At 38.5% G+C, this 20,243-nt stretch overlaps 1 protein-coding gene across 1 annotated transcript; it reads right to left on the bottom strand.

Moving 5' to 3' along the window:
• Positions 1–2,408: 2,408 nt before the first annotated feature.
• On the bottom strand, positions 2,409–19,502 carry matn1 (matrilin 1). The gene is made up of 8 exons (XM_066717445.1): positions 19,298–19,502; positions 7,721–8,067; positions 5,493–5,718; positions 4,871–4,996; positions 4,083–4,487; positions 3,627–3,779; positions 3,416–3,496; positions 2,409–2,975 (listed from the first exon to the last, which is right to left on the bottom strand). The coding sequence occupies exons 1-8, from the start codon at positions 19,395–19,397 to the stop codon at positions 2,926–2,928; spliced, it is 1,488 nt and encodes a 495-aa protein (XP_066573542.1). The 5' UTR covers positions 19,398–19,502; the 3' UTR covers positions 2,409–2,925.
• Between the last annotated feature and the right edge of the window lie 741 nt (positions 19,503–20,243).

The raw sequence follows: 20,243 nt of genomic DNA, 5'->3' as shown, positions 1-20,243 counted from the left end.
ACTACAAACGTGGCGCAGCTTCGGAAAACTGGTTCGTGCAGCTGATTGGCTCAGGTACCGGCAAAAGCAGCCAATTGGAATCGTTCTTTCCACCACTCCTTCCTTCCTTATTCAGTGAATATGTTAAACATGGTTAAGAAATCCCGCTTTTGTATCGATTTAAATGAGACACCGTTGATTCGTTGGGTTTATGCAGTATTTTTGTAAACTCCATTTGTATAACCCATTCTCAAGTTAAAGATCTTTCCTCCACTTCTACTCGAGATAGAAAGAGAAACTATTCGCCTACTAGTACACTACAATATCCTATAATATAACCTTTGCACTATAGCCTGCATCTTGAATGTGAGTCTCCGTGGACACTATATAGGCCTACAAATAATATGAACTTAAATGCCAAATTTCTTCAGGAATATAATATTGTTTTATTGCATTGGACTTCTTACCTTGTGCTTGTTTCCATGATTAGACTCCTGAACATAGACTTTTCTCCATACACCTGTTTTGTGTTTGGTATGGATTAATATTTTACTTCCTTTATACTGTTTGTGGCTATTTCACATCTTTTCCCTCAATATGGAAGACACTGTCCTTTACGCTCACTTTAGTACCAAATGCATTTACTCAACATCAGTTTAAAGCCTGTTTTTGTCAGTTCTGTAACTCATTTTAGAAGAGCATAATAGTATATATTACATATTTCCATTAAACGCCATTAATCTATTAATCTGATCCAATTATATATTTTCAAGAAAATTCCTCAGCCAACAATTTACAGTTTCTAAAATGATCAATGTCACTGGTTACAGGCATGTAATCCCCCCCTTCCCCCCATCACTGTTGATCTTTACACTTGCATTACTCACTCCATCAGGCTGCTTATTTTGCAAGACTTTTACACCCCCTCATTTGTCTGAGATGTAACTCCAGTTTAGTGACTCAGAATAAAACACTTACAATATTGCTTATGTATATCAATATTTTGATTTATATTTATTTTTATCTTTTTTGGTAATCATGGCTGGTTTGTCTTACATTTTTGTTCATTGACTCAAGTGAAGCCTTTATAATACAGATTTGTTTTCTAATTGGGCATTTCAAATGTTGCTGGAGATTTTAGGGTCCATCATCCATGTAAACTATTAGAAGCAATTTTAAATAATAATAATAATAATAATAATATAGCAGTAATAAGAGCCGTGTCTTATTTTCTGATATATAACTGAATCATACTGGGCTAATTGGTCAAGATTAAGACACTTAAGTAAGTTTAGTCACTTCCTGAAGACACGTATACAATCTGATAGAGGTTCTCAAACTGTGTGTCCATAGGTATTTCTGAATATCTCAGCAGTGTATTGTAGCTAGGCTTGTGGAGTTCACCACATATAACAATTCTCTTTGCTTCTGCTATGAGGAACTTGGAAGAAATGGCTTAGGTATTGCAGAAAGATAAGAAAAAGGGCATAATTGAAACACAGTGGTACAGTTTGTGAGTTTCTGGAACTCACAGATATGTGCCTACACACAAATCACATTGTGAACTGCTGATCTAGGTGATTATAGTGGACAATCCATTAACACCTACTCATCCATGGCCCATCTGAGGCCCCTGTTCTACACATACTGAGAATTTATTCTTTTGGACCCTGTAATAGGTGGCATGCAGAGCTGACCCACCACTTGGCTGTAAAATAATCCATCTTAGTTTCTTAAATCATGCCACCCTGACTCTTGCTCTTTCTCTTCTTTTGTTTTCTGTACGAAACAACTCCGGATACATTTTTGCTGCCCTTCAACACTCACTTTCCCCACAGAGAAGTCTTGGCAAACTGATTTAGCTGGAATAGTGGAATAGACATAAAAAAGTACCTCATTGAGAATATAAAGAGCGCTCAGAGCAGAATATGTCACTGCCAAATGAAATAGCAGGACAATACAGAGTATCTCTCCCATTGAACGAGACATTAAACCAACACACATAAAACACACACAGTCTTTTTTAGTACAATTTTCATCATTTCCTTTTAATGTTTGTTTTGGCTTTTTGGGTTTCCTGTCCTGGAACAAACTGTTGTCATTGTTTGGTTTAATGTTCACCTTGCTCACCACAGGATCCAGGTCTATCCAAAGGTCGGATTGCATTAACCTTGAAGATCACTTTCCTGTGCACAAACCAGGAAAATTAACCAGACTTCTAGCCATTGCCCTTGGATTGGTGTAAAGCAATTCACAACATTGGCTTTACATTAATAGAGGGGTTGAACTGTTAGGGCTGCAAATGTATCTTGTTTTTGTTGTCTTTTCTTCCAGCTTCATTCTATGTTTCCTTTTGCTATGCAATTATATTACCTTTTAATTTTTAATTTAAAAATAAGAGCATCAAAACATATATTTGCAAAGTCCAATTATATATTAAATTACCTTTATTTATATATATTATATATAATAGATACCTTTGGTTACTTAGACTGAGAAAGGGCAGATAAGAGAAAGGAAGAGACAGTCATACACACACAAAAACAATAAAAACGCACCTCACTGTTGGTGAAGTAAATATATATATCTATACATCTAGGTAATTTTGAACAGATGTATAGATACAGATATTAAGCTTCAGGTTTAAATAAAAGCACACTAAGCAAAACACAGTTGTCTGTTCAAACGCTCTTGTGTTCTGTGCTTTGCTCTGATTTTTACTAATGGTCTTTGGTGCCAGTGTCAAATGAACAAAAGCAAAGCTACACATCGATGCAATAGAAAAGCTGGGGCCACCTCACTGGGTAAATACCTCGAAGGATCTTCCATATATATTACAATAGGTTGTTTTCTTTTAAAAAAATAAAAAAATAAAAAAAGGATAGGCAGTCAGGGGAAGGGAAGGAGGATGGTGGCGGATGAAGAGTGATGGAAATGCTTCGATCTTTAGATAATCTTATTCTCCAGTGCTGCAATCCGCTTTGTTACACCTTCCAGTGAAACCAATCGTTAAGGAACACAGCTCACTTTCTCGCCCCCCCCACTTCCCATTCTTTTCCTTTTAGTTATTTTTGGGTTAAATGAAACACACCTTTCTTGCATTGAGATATCATCAGAACCTATGTTTGCTGGAATAGTTGGTTGCTGTGAAGAAATTATGAAGAAATTATAGTAACCCCTTAAGGACACTGTCATTATCTGCCACTCATCAATTAAACAGAAATGAAACAGGTCTGAATCTGAAATTAAATTAGTTTGAATGAGATATTCAACTAAGGTTTGTACCAGTAGGTCTGCTTACCTGAGTGTCCGGTTTACATTATGGCCCACCTAACACACAAAAAATAAAATAACCTTTCCAAAACGTAGATAAGTCTGCCAAGTGTAGAAGCCTCAAACTCACACACTCACATGCTTGGCCATTTAAAAAGGATATATTTCTTCGTTAGTGCTTCTATGGTGGCATCTGTTTTTTTCCGGAAATTGATAATGGATTCACATTCGCATGGGTTCTCTTCTGGAAAGCAGAATAGAAAAAGATAGTCAATAATAAAAACAGTGCCATTTGGGTATGCAAATATCTTTAATTCCCTCATGGATAGAGGCAGCCAGTCCATGGTGTGTTCCCTTCCCAGAGCCAGACTCACCTGGACACTTGTTGATGTGCAGCTTCTTTGCAATCTGATTTATGGTCTTGAAGTCGGCAGTGTAAAAGTAATGCTCTCCGACGGGGTCTGAGGCGATCTCCCTCAGCTCATCTTCAACGGCATTACCAACTCCCACGGCGTACATCGTGAACCCTGAAAGCAAGCGCAGAAGAGGAAGTAGATTAGTCAGTCAAAAGCAAATGCCAGTTCAAAAAGGGGCAGAAGGAAGGTTTTTTCATCCAGGGGTTTGGTAGACACACTTTGGTGGAAAAACCGAAATAAGAACAAAACGTCAAATTTTGTTTTCAGTCTCACTAAATGGACTAAAATGTCAAAATTTGTTTTCTCATTATTTTCACTGGGTTGCGGACTTTGCTTTTGCTGATGGCTTTATCTGACTAAAGCTGGAATCAGTCCCCCAGGCAAAGTGTATAGATCCAGCCTTTCTTTCCTTACCGTTTTCCTTTGCTTTCTTGGCAGCTTCTCCAATGTAGTCCTGGGAGCGTCCATCGGTGAACACGATTCCCACCTTGGGAGCTCCAGGCCGGGAGCCATGGCCGGGCGTGAAGCTGTTGTCCAGGAGGTAACGCAGGGCCAGACCAGTCATGGTGCCCTTCTCCATATATGACATCTTCTTCACAGCTTCCTTCAGGTCTTTCTTGGTGTTGTGGCGTCCCAGGGGGAACTCCTCTCTCACAGAGCTGGAGTACTGCACCAGACCCACGTGCGCTTTGTTCTCTGCCACGTCCAGTTTGTCCACGATCTGGTTGATGAACTTCTTAACCAGCTCGAAGTTCTCGGGGCGCACGCTCTTGGAGCCGTCGATCAGGAACACCACGTCGGTGGCGACGCTGCAGGATTCTGGAGGAGGAATAGGGACAGGGAAAAGGATGGCACAGTTAGGAGAGGTTAAGTAAGGGTGCTCTACAATCCCACTCTTGGAGAAATAAATATATTCCAGCTGATCAGAGAACAACCAGAGGCAAAATCTGCGTGCATTGGGGTTTGCTAGGGCACCGTTGATGACAGTCTTCATGAAACACAAAACTTTACCTGATCTTCTGCCTTTAAGACACAAAGTCTCTTACTTTTGTTTTGTTTGTTATTGGCTTATCTACTCAGTCAAATGAGTATGATGTAAACTGCGAATAACACTTCAATAAACCAGATAGTGTTGACAGTCAGAATGCTTGTGTGTTCCTGGTCTACAGAAGTCCATATGGGCCCCCTGTGCTGCCACTCACCTCTGCAGGTTTTGCCATCTTCTTGGAGAGTGAAGCCCTCCCTGCAGGCACACTTGTAGGAGCCGGGCGTGCTCACACACACCTGCTCACAGTCATGGTCTCCAGTCACACACAGGTCAGACAGATCTGATGGGTACATATCAAACGAGATATGTTAACTGAATTGCAAATGACATTCATGGCATTCATGAGTAACCAATAAAATGGAACAGACACACTCTTCAATTGGAAACTCAGCTTTGTGGTAACAGGGTCTTCTCTTCGCAGATTGTCTGGTCTTTAAGACATTCCTTCTTATTACAGTCTTAACAGTGGATCTTTAAAATGAAGGGTTATTGATACTAAGCTCACTATTTCCATTAAGCGTCCACACCTGTCTCATTCAATTGTAATTCCAATGGGACAAGACCGTTGAAAAAGCTTGGCGACTGTTTTTGTTTAAGTGTCAGCTGAACAGATGGCCTTATAATCCTGGTGACACAGAACAGGTTTTGAGGTATGCATCCATTGAGCATTGAACCTTTCAAATTATTTGGGATGTTGACGCTCAACTAATTAAGACAGCATTATTATAAAGCTGGATATCCTGAATGGTTGTTTGTGGGGCTGCCGGTGCACTCACCGCAGACCAGAGCCTGCTGGAACTTATTTGTGAGTTTCTCGATTACGCTGTAACTCTCCACATAGTCCGTATGGTCCTCCAGCGGTGTGCTGGCAATCTGCCGCAGGGTGTTCATGTCCACCCGGCCCACGCCGATGGCAAACAGCTCGATGTTCGACTCCTTGGCACGTGCGGACACGTCCCTCACATTGTCCTGTGGACGTCCATCCGTCACGATGATCGCCACCTGCACACCGCACAGAGGGAGTCGTACAGTACTGGATGTGTTTACATTTATTTAACTGAATAGAGAAAACTCATTCTATTCTATTCACTCTATATGATATACTATTGAAACTGCTGAACAAGCTGTCTCAGAAATGTGATGGCAATACAGATGTGTCTATGGTTTTCATCAATCTTTTAATTCTTCAAATAATAACTAGAATCACTTGCTGTTTACATTAAAAAAGTATCTTTCAGTATTTCAAGATTTAAACAATACTTTGGTTTATAAACAAATTCAGAGAGTAAATGAGATATCCAGCATTTATTTCCATGTTTTGACATTGCATTTAACAGCTATGTAATGTTCAACCAATATTGTAGCTTTCAAACATTAATTTTCCTCAAGGTTATTTCTTATTTCAGATAATTTATATTTCTTGGGTTTCCTTGTGGCCCTCCTTTGCATTTCAGGTGAACATTTTACACAGCACACTACTGTAATGTATATATTGTTCACTAGATGGAAGCAGAGTTTAAGTTGAGATTGAACTGCCTCTGTGTCATTGCTTTTCTGTGCTGTTTGCACCAGAAACTGGTTTTCAAGTTTTAGGACTCTCTAGAGAGCCATTCACTAAATCAGTTCACCATTACCTTAAATAAACTTTTCTCTTTGTAGATACATATTTTAAAGGTTAGATTATATTTAAAGTGCCTTGCAAAAATATTCATACCCTCTCACAGTTTACACATTTTATTGCTTTAGAGCTTGCAGTCATTACACTTTGGAATTAATTGGTGCTATATACACAATACACACATTCAAAGCAAAACCAAAAAGAAAGCAGTAAATAGACTAATTTGAAATAAAAAAAGAAAAGTCATGATTGCATAAGTATTCAAACTTGATGTGTGCAAACCTAAATTAATTCAGGTGCACAAAATGAGACACGGAATTAGTTGAATGGTGGCAGCATCATGCTTTGGGGATTGAAGGAAAAATGGATGGGACAAAGTACAGGCAAATGTTAGAGGAAAACCTGTTTCAGTCTGTTAAAGACTGGGGTGTAAATTTACCTTTCAGCAAGAAAGAAGAAGTGAGTGGCTAAAGAATAAGAAAGTTAATGTCCTTGAGTGGCCCAATCATATATGTAACAAATAAAGAATTCCATCCACCAATAGTTAAAATTCTAGAATTTAATAAAATGGCAGCATTTTTCCACCTCCTGTATACAAAAAGAAAAACATACATATTGAGAGATATTTGTTTATTTTAATTGCATTGTTAAACTGAAATAGTATATGTGAAATATGAAATATATATAGTTTAACTGCCTATTCCATTAGAGTGCATCTTTAACAACCTGGGTTTGTGTATTTATGTTTCTTTCAGCATCTTAGTTTCTTGCAGTCTTCTGTATCTCAGAATCAAGGTGTCAGTAACAGTAGGATTCAAGTCATTGCTTAACTTAATGTCTATACTTTAACTTTAATAATGAGAGATTTATGTCCAAGATCACTTTTATATATAAGGAAAAGAAAATCTTGGGGCAAATGCTGCTCTGTGATTGGCTGGATTTGTTCAATGTGATTTATAAATAGCACAATGCTGGAGCAAAATGGGAGTCAAACCGGGGTTACCAGCACTTCAAGCTCAGGCTCAGATTGATTGGCAAGCAGTAGATAAGTACATTCTGTCTCTTCCTGCTGTCCAATTTGATTTGATATGTATGTAACTGCTTAATTTTATTGTAATACTTTTATTTTTTAATCTTTTTTTATCTGTGTGCATCGTTATGCCTTTCGATCAGTATCTCTGACACTGTGAAAGGGTTCAAGATGGTCCACACAAAAGGAACAATATAAAATAAAGCTTATTATCATCATCATTGGAAATGTACCAAATATTTTTGCACCAGGGAAATGGTTTTGTTTCCCCTCTGCTGGCCGTTAAGCAAAGCCAATGTCTCCTTATATGAAGGCTCATGATATTGTCTAAATCTTATATGACAGATGTAAGGTACCTTGCTGACGTCAGGGGCGTGTACACGGGCGCCCTCGATCTCGCTGAAGGCCACATTAATGGCGAACTGGATGGCCAGGCCGGTCATGGTGCCCGTGGACAGGGGCTCGATCTTGCTGACTGCCTTCAATAGAGCGGCCTTGTTGCGGTATGTCTTCAGGGACACCTCATTCTTCACCTTGCTGGCATAGTTAACCACCCCCACGCGGGTGGCGTTGGGACCCACATCCAGCCCTTCGATGACCTTGGCCAGGAAGACCTTGACCTGCTCAAACTCAGAGGGGCGCACGCTCCGAGAGCTGTCTATGATGAAGACCAGGTCTGTGGACTTACTCCGGCACAGGCCAGCTGCATTGACAGAGAAAAGGACAGAGGAAGGGAGGGGACATAGAAGAACATAAATAACTACAATATGGCCATCACTTAAATGAAAAACAATTGGAACCGATTGTTTTGTAATCAAACAAATATTTCCAAAAGCAGAGAATGATAAGGGGTTGAATTTAAATGACAGGTGACCATTCCTCCCCTGCTCATTTGGTTTGCTGGTTGCTTATTGATCTGAGGATTTCATCCAGCCGTTTCTTGAAGGATCCTAAAAGAAACACTACAGCAATATGGCCGGATAATGTATTCATGATACCCACAGCCTTTGTGAAAAGAAGCATCTCCTGTTTCATTTATTTTTAATTTCCACTGGGTCCTCGCTTCCTTGCGAGTCATGAAGCAGTCCTCTGGTTCGACATTGTAAAATGAGATGGAGTGTAGTTTGTTTCTTTATGAACTGTCCAAATGTAAAATCTCCAGTTTCACTTTTACTCTTTTATTTCACTTTCCCATTTTGCAATCGCCAGTTAATTATCACATTTGTCCCAGCCATCAAAAAACCTTCCACCAGAGAGATGATTATCAGAAGGATTTTCTGTGACCCTCATATAATCCAGGGAACAAACAACCATTACCGTTTCCTTGCACTAAAAGTTACCTAGTTCAAAATAATTCTAAATATTTAAAACAGAACAAATACAAAATTCCCTTAATCAGTATGAAGCATGAATTATACAGAGGCAGTAAATGTATTGTCTATCTTCAAGCAGATAATAACCACAATCAATGAAAAAAAAAATCGAACCTTTTGTGAGGCAGGTATTAATGTTTTTGGCACTGGTAGAGTATGTAATCCAATTACACAGTCAGGTTTACACAGAAACAGCTCTTCTGGAAAAAAATCCTGCAGGAGATTCCCTTTGGCTTTGAAATGTCCGGGTCTTAAAGCCGTGAGCTGGGCTGCATTATAATTGGCTATTCCATAATGGCAGAAATAAATAGTGAAAAATGATTTGAGTTCTTAAATTGGAAAGGAAATACAAATTAAATGCAATAGTCAAGCTCAACTATAAACAATGTGGTGTATTTTTATATTTGTTTGACCTTGTGAGATTTTCCTTGCTTGATCTCTTATATTAGTCCTATCATTATCCCAAACAGCAACTCTAGGCAAGCACTGTGGATTTCCTCAAAAGTTTTGATAATCTAAAATATACATCTGGGTTAGACAAACCCTAGCCACAAGTTGCAAAAAAATACTGTCTGCCTCTTACATTTCCAGGAGCATGCTTTTCTCTTTGAAGCTACTCTGGCATCAGGCTTATAAAACTGTGTGATGGATTCCAATCAGGGAATACATTTCATTAAATATATTATTTTAATAGCTGGATAGAAACTTTAAATGAGTATTATGCAAGATTCACTTCTAAATTGTTCCTCTCGCTTAGCCTATTTAAGTCTTTTCAGAAGCTATTTCTGCTGGGTCCCTTAGTTAGCACTGGAGTCTGAGCAGAAGTGACAACTTGCGAAACCTAAGTAGTGAGAAGTGCATGTGGAATAAATTAAATAGCAAAGAAACGCACAGGATATAAACTAATACCCGTAGCATCAGCTATCCATTTAAATTCTAAGATGCTGCAGCCAAAATATTGATGTAATTAATCACCTTCCATGACTTCTCAAAGTGCTGAAAAATCAGAAAGGAATAATACATCACTGTTTGAAATCCAATTAACACAGCGAGCCTTTTATTGAGCAGTCCACCTCTGAACAGAATGCCCTGTGAACACAAATGTGCAGTTCAGATTTTGGATGTCAATAAATCCAGCCTAGATTATACCTGACAAGTTAATAGTAAATTATCACATTTAAATGTGGAAACCACAGGAAGCTAGTGTAAAGAAATCCAAATGAGAGTTTAATGACAGTTAGACTTTGTTTTTGAAGAAACCTATTTGGTTGGACTGCTACAAAATGAAATACTATCATCCATTCAGCTTCAGATCATAAGCAGGGATCACCTTCATGTTAGGGAAAAAGACTCTAAACTGCATAGGTGTAAATAAAAAGACATTTACACCGGAGAGCCCAAAAAGATGATATCGAAAATAAGATCAAGATTTCTCAGTGAGGAGTTTAATTGCGTTTCAGCATCACCAGACATAATGTTTTAACCTCATAATGTTTTAGCTCTCCGGTGCCAAGAGCCAGAGTAATATTGTCAAGTGAGAGAGAATAGGTTATCGCCCATAACTAAAATATACTTTTATAGCACCGATGAAACAGCATTTTTGTCAGAAGCAATGCATTTAAAAGTAGGTGGCACCTCTCCAGTGATCCTGTTAATCATAAGGTATGCAATGTATTGCTAGCCAAGAAATGGGAAAGGGATGTGGAGCAAAAGAGCTCTGCCTCAGGTTCCAGACCGTCTCAGCAAGACTATCAGGAAAAAACAAAGCTGAGTCATAAAGGCCCAGGAAAAACAATAAAACCGTTAAACAAGAAAGTCGTGGCTTGAGATACCAGGCCAGATTTTGGGTAAACAGGCATAAACATACTCTCAAACTTGGGATACATATATAAATTATGGTTAAATGATAGCTTCTCCACTTTTTTCTCAGTTGCAGAAGATTCCTAATCACAGACTGACTCTTAAGACTGCACAAAACAATGAGCTAGTTGTTTCTAAAGTACTGCATGAACATCAATGGTAAGTGAAATTGGATACTGTGTTAAAACATCATACCAATGTGATCAATGGCACTAATTGTTCAGGCACAGTTCATCCAACAATAGCACAGCAGTGCACTCTTAAATTTACTGCCAGGATTGGAGACCATGGTGTCCTGCATTCTAGGAGAAGCCTTTCTCTTGATTGGGTTGGTGTCATTGATTGGTAATCATTAAACTATTCTCATCTAAATCTGCCCAAACCTAGTCCTCAAGAGCCCCTATGCAACAGGTTTAATAGGTAACCCTTAATCATCAATTGCTTAACACCTGGAACAAGTTAATTGTGATCAATTACAAAGGTGATTTGTTAAATTAAGTTATTCAGAGATTTGGTTTAAAGAAGATTAACCTTGTCAGTCCTCAATGACTAGAGTTCCCTTAACAGAACAAGTTATTTGCTTAATTGATCAATAACTTCCATGTGTTTCCAGTCTTTCTAATTTAGCAATTTAAGGTGGCTGATAAAACTTACTGCATAGGGGCTGCCCAGGGCCATGTTTGGGCACCACTGATCTAAATTAACAAGAATTGTCTCCTCCTCTGTAGCTGTATGTATTCAATAAACCTGACGAATTCGTGAGATTATATGAAGTTGATTGGATAGATTCTTTGGGAATGAGATTCACTGGTTAAATTAATGAATCCATTGTCTGTAAAATCTGTTTAATTCAATGTCAGTCAGTTTACAATGGTACATGAATACAATTTTAAAATACTGCAAAGTCTATAAAAAAGATTTTGACATTTGAAAAAAGCCTTTAGGATAGACTTATTATTTATTTTAGAAGCCAACAAAAGAGAATGGAAAAACCTGAAGAATCAGCAAAAAATGTCTAGTCTTGCAAAGGAAGCGTCTCTGCAGATCACCCTGTCAAACATGCTGTTTAAAGTTAAGATTATTCTCACTATGAGACAGTGCAGCCTTCAGTGCGGCAATGTCTGTTTTCAAAGCACCGGTTCCAAAAGCAAGGATAATTCAGCTCCTGAGATACACAACATTAGCATTAACTTTATTGTTAGTAGAAAGACTCAAATGGAGATTTATAAACTTGTACACTTTGGGTTTGTGACACTAAAGAGATGGAAGTAGAATTTAATCAGATTCAATATTGGTGATGATGGTGATTATTTCAAATAAAGTGCACACTCACCACCATAGACTTATGTCCCATTGAACATATATGTAGATCAAATATGAAATTTAGACATTAACTGCTCAATTATGACATTCATTTCTTGTCAAATGAAACACACACATATATATATATATATATATATATATATATATATATACACTCACCTAAAGGATTATTAGGAACACCTGTTCAATTTCTCATTAATGCAATTATCTAACCAACCAATCACATGGCAGTTGCTTCAATGCATTTAGGGGTGTGGTCCTGGTCGAGACAATCTCCTGAACTCCAAACTGAATGTCTGAATGGGAAAGAAAGGTGAGCGTGGCATGGTTGTTGGTGCCAGACGGGCCGGTCTGAGTATTTCACAATCTGCTCAGTTACTGGGATTTTCACGCACAACCATTTCTAGGGTTTACAAAGAATGGTGTGAAAAGGGAAAAACATCCAGTATGCGGCAGTCCTGTGGGCGAAAATGCCTTGTTGATGCTAGAGGTCAGAGGAGAATGGGCCGACTGATTCAAGCTGATAGAAGAGCAACTTTGACTGAAATAACCACTCGTTACAACCGAGGTATGCAGCAAAGCATTTGTGAAGCCACAACACGTACAACCTTGAGGCAGATGGGCTACAACAGCAGAAGACCCCACCGGGTACCACTCATCTCCACTACAAATAGGAAAAAGAGGCTACAATTTGCACAAGCTCACCAAAATCGGACAGTTGAAGACTGGAAAAATGTTGCCTGGTCTGATGAGTCTCGATTTCTGTTGAGACATTCAGATGGTAGAGTCAGAATTTGGCGTAAACAGAATGAGAACATGGATCCATCATACCTTGTTACCACTGTGCAGGCTGGTGGTGGTGGTGTAATGGTGTGGGGGATGTTTTCTTGGCACACTTTAGGCCCCTTAGTGCCAATTGGGCATCGTTGAAATGCCACGGCCTACCTGAGCATTGTTTCTGACCATGTCCATCCCTTTATGACCACCATGTACCCATCCTCTGATGGCTACTTCCAGCAGGATAATGCACCATGTCACAAAGGTCGAATCAATTCAAATTGGTTTCTTGAACATGAAAATGAGTTCACTGTACTAAACTGGCCCCCACAGTCACCAGATCTCAACCCAATAGAGCATCTTTGGGATGTGGTGGAACGGGAGCTTCGTGCCCTGGATGTGCATCCCACAAATCTCCATCAACTGCAAGATGCTACCCTATCAATATGGGCCAACATTTCTAAAGAATGCTTTCAGCACCTTGTTGAATCAATGCCACGTAGAATTAAGGCAGTTCTGAAGGCGAAAGGGGGTCAAACACAGTATTAGTATGGTGATCCTAATAATCCTTTAGGTGAGTGTATATAGTAGTTTGGATGGCAAATTCCACTATTCCACAATTATATTTAAGATATAATAATAATATAATGTAGCAATACCTAGATGTACAGCATGTACACCATGACAAAATGGAAGGAATGTAGTCTGGTTCTAATCCATTCAGTCCACTTTATAAAATCTCACAATAAGCCTCTGGTTATAAAAAGAGCACAGGAGGGTATTGTTTAAGAAAAGTTGTCATATGGATGAGTAATCTGTGAGCCAGACAGAAGAATGTTTATCCTAATTTTGTGATATACAGAGATGTCGTACTTTGTAGACATTGGGACCCTATCCAGGAGACTGGAGATGGTCGTGAACTTCAAGTTTAAGGTCAGTCAAGGTCCACCACAACAGCAAGTGATCAGTGTGGGGTCATCACAAAAAGAAAGACATTGGGAAAGAATCACAGTTTTTCACTGGGACTACATTATATCAACTTTAAATTGAAAGACATGGACATAGACTGAGCGGTGAAGAGAAATCCTTCTGTTTAGCCTAGAATATGCACATCTTTGTGGGGACTGGGTACAATTATAAAACTTCAAGGTCAAGCTAAACAGGTACAGTGAGGAGCAACTCCTCAACTCAAATACATAAACTGTAATAAAGGATGGATGTAGTTTAAATTAAAAAACATGAGACACTTCCTTATTTAAAGAATTCTAATGGTTTGCACCAAACCATGCTTTGTGGATTGGAATCCTTCAACATTATAGTATCAATAAGTCAATAACAATCTAAGTAGCCAAATAGCCTCTTTCGTTTTTATAACCTTATGTTTTAATGTATGTTCTGGAAACAAATGTAATCGGTATTAATTTCTCATCTCCAGAATTACCAGAGAAAGGCAGTCAGTTATTTCAGGTCATGGGTTAGAATCATAGACAGACAGAACTATATCTGCAACCTCAACAGTGCAATGAATGCTCCTGCAGCTTAGTTATACTAGTCTGTCTGTTGCTTGCCTAATGCAGCCCTGGCTTTCATAACTATGCAGATTGCACACTTATTCGGGACCAGATGATCCAGGTCTTATTCACTTGACTGCCTTTAATATAAAGCAGAGCCGAGACGAATATCAGCCTAGTCTCTCCTAAGGGCATACGGTGGCTTAGAGATGAATTAAAGGAAGCCTTCAAAACCTGAAAGCATATAAACAAAGCTGACAATGGCTGCTATTTCAAATATGGTTCTTCCAGCAGATTTAAAGTACCCAACAATAAACTGGGCAAATGTAGATGTAGCATACATATAAAAGCACACTTCCACAGCCCTGCAGTGTCATTACTCTTAGATGGTATTGGCCTTAGATCCAATGAGAAACACACAGATTATGAGATAAGTCACTAAGATATATTATAGGACTCTACTGAACTCTGATGGTTCCAAGGGCCTGTGCTATTAATGATGGTCAGTGGGGTATAATTGTTATTTTTGGTACATTCTATTTTTAATTGCTATACGAACTGACTTAGATAAGAGTTATATCTGGAGACACACATGGAGAGGTATTTTGTATGAGAGTAGAAAGACATGGCAACCAGTCAGCAAGTGAACAAGGAGCAGATGATGACGTCTCATACATATTGCATGTGCACAGCAGTCCGTGAGGGATACTGTAAATGCCAGCTGAAGTCATTATTCAGCAACACTGCTGCCAGGCCTCAATATATGCATGCACACCTCAATACATCCTGCGCCCCCCGATACATCTACATTTGATGATCATTCCTGGAGACTAGCCGCTGAGTCCCAATGATGGGACTACTCTTGAGTCTAAAATGGCCAGGCAGTAGATTTTCAGCTTTCTGGATTTAATTTAATATGCATCGACAAAATCTCTGCCTAAAACTTTAATTGAATTGCATCAGTAGGAGAGGTGCAGTGTGCTTGTAAATGGAAACCTTCATTAACTAATTAATAGTTCAACAAAATACACAGGGCAGGGACAAAGGTTAATAAACAACTGACAATATTCTATTATAAAGAGGATATGTGTATTAACCTCTTTTGACACAGCAACACAGCAATGGTCATCCAAACGAACAAACAAGCAAACAAAACAGCTTCTGCCAGTTCCAGTGTCAAAGTTCATTTAGCAAGAAGACAATGGCTTCAGTGTAAATCCTGTACTGACAATATATCTGTCATCGAGGTTTGTCCTTCACTCCTTAAACAAGCAAGCTTTCTCTTCTTCTGACTTTAATAAGAAATGTACAGTATATGCTTTATCTGCTGTAAATAAAGTTGAGTCTTAACCAGGATTCAAAGTTAAATTAAAACATTATTATTATTATTATTATTATTATTATTATTATTATTATTATTATTATTATTAATAATAATAATAATAATAATAATAGACAATGTATTTACCTTCTAATTGTTTGCCGTCTACAGTTAAGCACTGTTGCTTTTAGAAGCGCGACTTTAAGATACTTGGTAGGAGACTTGAAGGAGATTACCAAAGAGGTGGTGTCTGGTGGAGGTTGTGGCGGGTCGAAGTTCAATCTTTTTTTCAAGATGGCTGTTAATTGCTTTTAGATTTGATGTGTTCAAAAAGACTAGCTATATGAACAAAGCCAGTTGAACCACAACGAGTTATTGTCGTCTGCATTTCTTTGAACTTGTGTTCTACAACTCATTCACAGAGTGGACTGCAACAATAATATTACATGTATTTTGCTCTTGCCAAATTAACCTGAAATGTAACAGTGTAGACCAAGTGACTGTATGAGGAATCTTTCCAAAACATCTCTGGGGGGTCACTGCTTCTTTGAGTCAGTCAGCCAGTTATACCTGGACTGTTCAACAGGGGGCACTATGTATTTATCTTGGTGATTAAATAAGACCAACATCCTGAGCTTTCTGTGCCTCCTCTCTTCGCACACGTCTCCCCTCTGTGAATACTCAAGATTATTCTGATAACTTGAAGTTCATGTTTAATTATCCATTTAATTTGGTGCATAATGCATCTACATTTAAAAAAACAAACAAGAACAAAAAAAAACATTTAGGATAAAGGCAAGCCCTCGCCAGATTATTATTACATGTTTTGCGGCACAGAAACGATAAAAGATGCATTTTGGTTAAATAGCTGCAAGCTAGCAGTTTTCATGAATTACTTAGATACTTAGATAAACCATTTCATTTGTGAATATTCCCTTAATTGGAGAGACGGAGTGTTTGTAGATAGAAAAATAAGAAGATAATTGTTATTAAGGATTAAAGTATTTCGCTCTTTAGCCTACCAGTGATTTCCTACTGACACAGCCCTCATGGTCTGCTGAGTTGTGAAGCTTAGCCATTTCAAAACATTGCATGTGTCTTGAAAGATTCTGTACCTGTTTCTCTGGAACAGATCTGCGTTTTCCAAGCGCTTAAGAAATGTTAACGTAATCCCATTCAAATTGTGTCCAAATCTTAAAGCCATTACTGCACAAGGTACAGGACAGTTGTCCTTTTTTCACACAGCTTGGAGAAATGGGTTGCGTCTTTCATGGAAAACAAATCTTCTATCAACTAGTAACAAACATTAGTAAACGTACTTAAATACATTTAAAAAAATGTATTCCACTGTACATGGAGCTCAGACTAGGTAAATAGGTAAATAATCACCTTCAGCTATCAACACAGGACACAAAAAAAATATTGAATACATTTGTCTCCTTTTTTCCAGCCCAACAAGCAATTTGATCAAATTGGAGATTTATGCTATTCACATTGTCAAATCACTTAGAAGTGCTTAGAGTTGACTTCACAATTTCACTGGCAATTCCAGCTAATGTACAGCACTGATTAGTAATTTTACAGCTAAGTGTTCAAAAAACAAAAACAACAACGCTGTGCCTTGAATTTCAAATTAAATAAAACAAAGCATGAACTAAGTCTGTACATCATCAGACTACATGTGTTATAATGTAATAGAATTGATGAATAGGGGATTCATCAGGCAGTCAAGATCATTACAGATGTATTTATTTATTTGATTGTGAAGTTATGTGCTTGAAACTACAACTTGTGTACCGCAATACAGCAAGAAAACTAATTCATAATAACTGGTGTGTTCTGTGTAAAATATACAGGTGAAGCATAACACAGTACCCTTACTTTTCCTCCTAATTAAAGAGAAAGGTATTTTGTTTTACTTGATCACGTCTGAAGACACACCAAGAAGAGACTTCTTTAGGTCTTTGCAAAAGGTAACTTCACACAAAGAGATTCGGCTTCATGTAAAATCATCTTTCCTGTTTTATAACTGCAAGCCATATACAGTTTAACAGGAGCTGGAAAATCCCCTTCCCCAGATAAAAGATATAAAGATAAAAACATTAAAAAAGCATAAAACCACTAAAGATTTCAATCACTCACTTGCAAACTGTAAATGTTCTTTAATAGTATTTCTAAATGTAACACTGTACATTTGCACACATTAAAAACCATAGCCCAGTGATGTACTGTATCCTAATGGAGAGATACAGGGCAGATCCCCTTAAACCAAATTGCACATTATATAACAATGTGCAGGGGTGAAATTCATCAGAGTAATTCCACAATCACTTTCTATTCGAAAGAATGGCATACTTTCAACATGATTGTGGAGAGAGTCCACTTAATGATACCTTAAGAAGCAAAAGGTTTTTAATAGTTACATTTTTCACTTGGATGGAAAGGTTATCTAGGGAGTCAAACACACTTACTAGACCCGTACTCATGCTAGGGAAATGATCCTGATTTTAAAAGAGAGTACTTTCGCAAACGATGTGTTTTGTGTAATAAAAACAATGCCTTAACATTGAAAGGTTACTCACGTTACTCCTCTGGGGAACTGCACATTTCAGAGAGTGACACAGAAGGAGCATTGAATGATATAAGTGTAGGTGTGTATATATATATATAGTGTCACGAAAAGGAGAATGAAAAAATATCATACAATCTTTCACAATCCTATACATAACTGTCAGAATTTAAATGTGATCCTGTACAGCAGTAAGTATATTCCTTCTAGTCATAGCTGTAAAATAGAGTGTATTATTTTGTGAAATAACTTACTACACAAAACTAAAAAAACCTCAAAGATAATAGCAATTAATTAATCTAAATTGAACAATCTGTAGGAGGCATTTCTGCATCTGACACATTGCAAGCAAAGAGCACCATTTAAAATCATGAGAACGATTTTGAATTGAAATGATGCAGAACCAGCTCCACTGTTGAGCCGGACTGCAGAATTGTTCAGATTTAGGATCCCCATACATTCTGACTCCTAGTCTCTTAATGTTTCCCTCAGCACAGATTACAGTTTCATTCTCACCTCCTTTTCCACTTGATCACATGAAGTAAATGCACAATATATAAAAAGAGCAAACTGACTGAGTGAACTTTGCACAATTTGAAGTAACTGCAGTGGAGGACAAAGGAGACACTTACACATGTTGAAGTACGTGCAGAGTGGACCTATTTCCTAAACAGTAATACCCAGTTGTCCAGCTCAACACTATGACTTCTGCTACTCTAGCACAATAGGATACAGATCGAAGTACCGCAGCAGAAGCACAGAGAACCCTTCACACCATAACCAAGGATCTGCTGACAAATCCTGCCCAGCTCACTGGTGTGGAGGAGCACAGCATGGGTTTAAAAGGTTTTCCATTAGCTAGAATCCCTACATCGACTTAATTTGGCAGAAATCTTGGAAAACAAAACACATACACACAAACAAAAACATTTTCCCTCCAGAGAGAGAGCTATGCGAGCGGGAGCTCAAAGGTAAATGATTCCTCGAACCCTTTCAAGCAACGCTAGTCAGGAATACCCCCCACAAAAAACACTCAGTGAATGCTGTAATAAAGTTGATGCAAATTAGGGGAAAAAAGAGATGTATTAAACGTGCTGCTCAAAACTGGCTTCGAATGACTGCCCAAAGGTGGCCAAAAAGCTGTCTCCCATCTCAGCTCCCACCCTGAAAAAGTGCAGAGTGGGCACAGGGCACCTTACCAGTCTGCGCGGCCGCATTCCTCAGCTGGGTTGTCGCTCTGCACTCCTGGCCAATGGCTATCAGGCTGAGCAGCAGCAATCCACAGGGCAGACACTTCATGGTTGCTGGGCAGTGGAGGACAAGTTACCGAGTGGCTGACTGGGGGCCTGGCTCTGAGGTATTAATGTGCCACTCCTTTCCCAAGGCACAGATCCAGCCCCTGACATGTGGGGAAATACCTGAGGATGCAAACTCTGATTTGAGGGGGGCATAAAAAATAAAAAGACACACACACATACACATTTACATCCACCTTGCCAATGAAGAGGAGAGGGAGGGAGAGGGAGGGAGGGAGGGGAGTGTGTGTTAAAGTGTTGAGCTCTGTAGCTCGAGTTGGGGAACTTCTTAGAAAAAAGAGGGGAAGTCAAGCATTAGGCAGAACTGAGAGTTAAATAAAGACTGGGGCAATTCAAATAAACAGGGGGGAGAAAATGAATGGCAGGGTCTTTTTTCTTTTTTCTCTACGTTTCCCTTGACAAGTGTTGCCAAATTGCTTGCTTGTGTATTGCTTTAAAAACTGATTTTTTTAATTAGTTTTTTAACCTCAGTGATGGTGGCAAAAATATATAAACTGATACATGAATAAAAAAATATTATTGTGTTCTTTAGACTTCAGTGAGAAAAGTGGTAGCACGTAGTGCTCCTTAGGTGGCAGGACTATTTAAGAGGATAACCATAGAAAGTAAATATTAATTAAAGAGAAAAAAACAAACGTTCCGGAAAAGGATACATTCATGAAGTGGAAGTGATGAATCTGTAGAGCATTTCTACGGGGATTTATGGTCAGCTATGGCAGTCCAAATAGAAACGGGAACTGCACTATGGGGTTCATATTTACACCAGTTGAGCCACTGTGAACCCCCCCAAGATATTCTAGTCCAACTGAATTAGGTCAACTCAGTGATT

This window comes from Amia ocellicauda, chromosome 11 (assembly GCF_036373705.1).
Source record: "Amia ocellicauda isolate fAmiCal2 chromosome 11, fAmiCal2.hap1, whole genome shotgun sequence".
Lineage (NCBI taxonomy): Eukaryota > Metazoa > Chordata > Actinopteri > Amiiformes > Amiidae > Amia > Amia ocellicauda.
This window is presented reverse-complemented; position numbering and strand designations above follow the sequence as displayed.

Coding starts and splice junctions, on each gene's coding strand:
- matn1 (XM_066717445.1), bottom strand. CDS start 19,397: ATGAAGTGTCTGCCCTGTGGATTGCTGCTGCTCAGCCTGATAGCCATT. Junction 8,068..19,297: donor GAATGCGGCCGCGCAGACTG/GTAAGGTGCCCT, acceptor CTGTCAATGCAG/CTGGCCTGTGCCGGAGTAAG. Junction 4,488..4,870: donor AGATGGCAAAACCTGCAGAG/GTGAGTGGCAGC, acceptor TTCCTCCTCCAG/AATCCTGCAGCGTCGCCACC.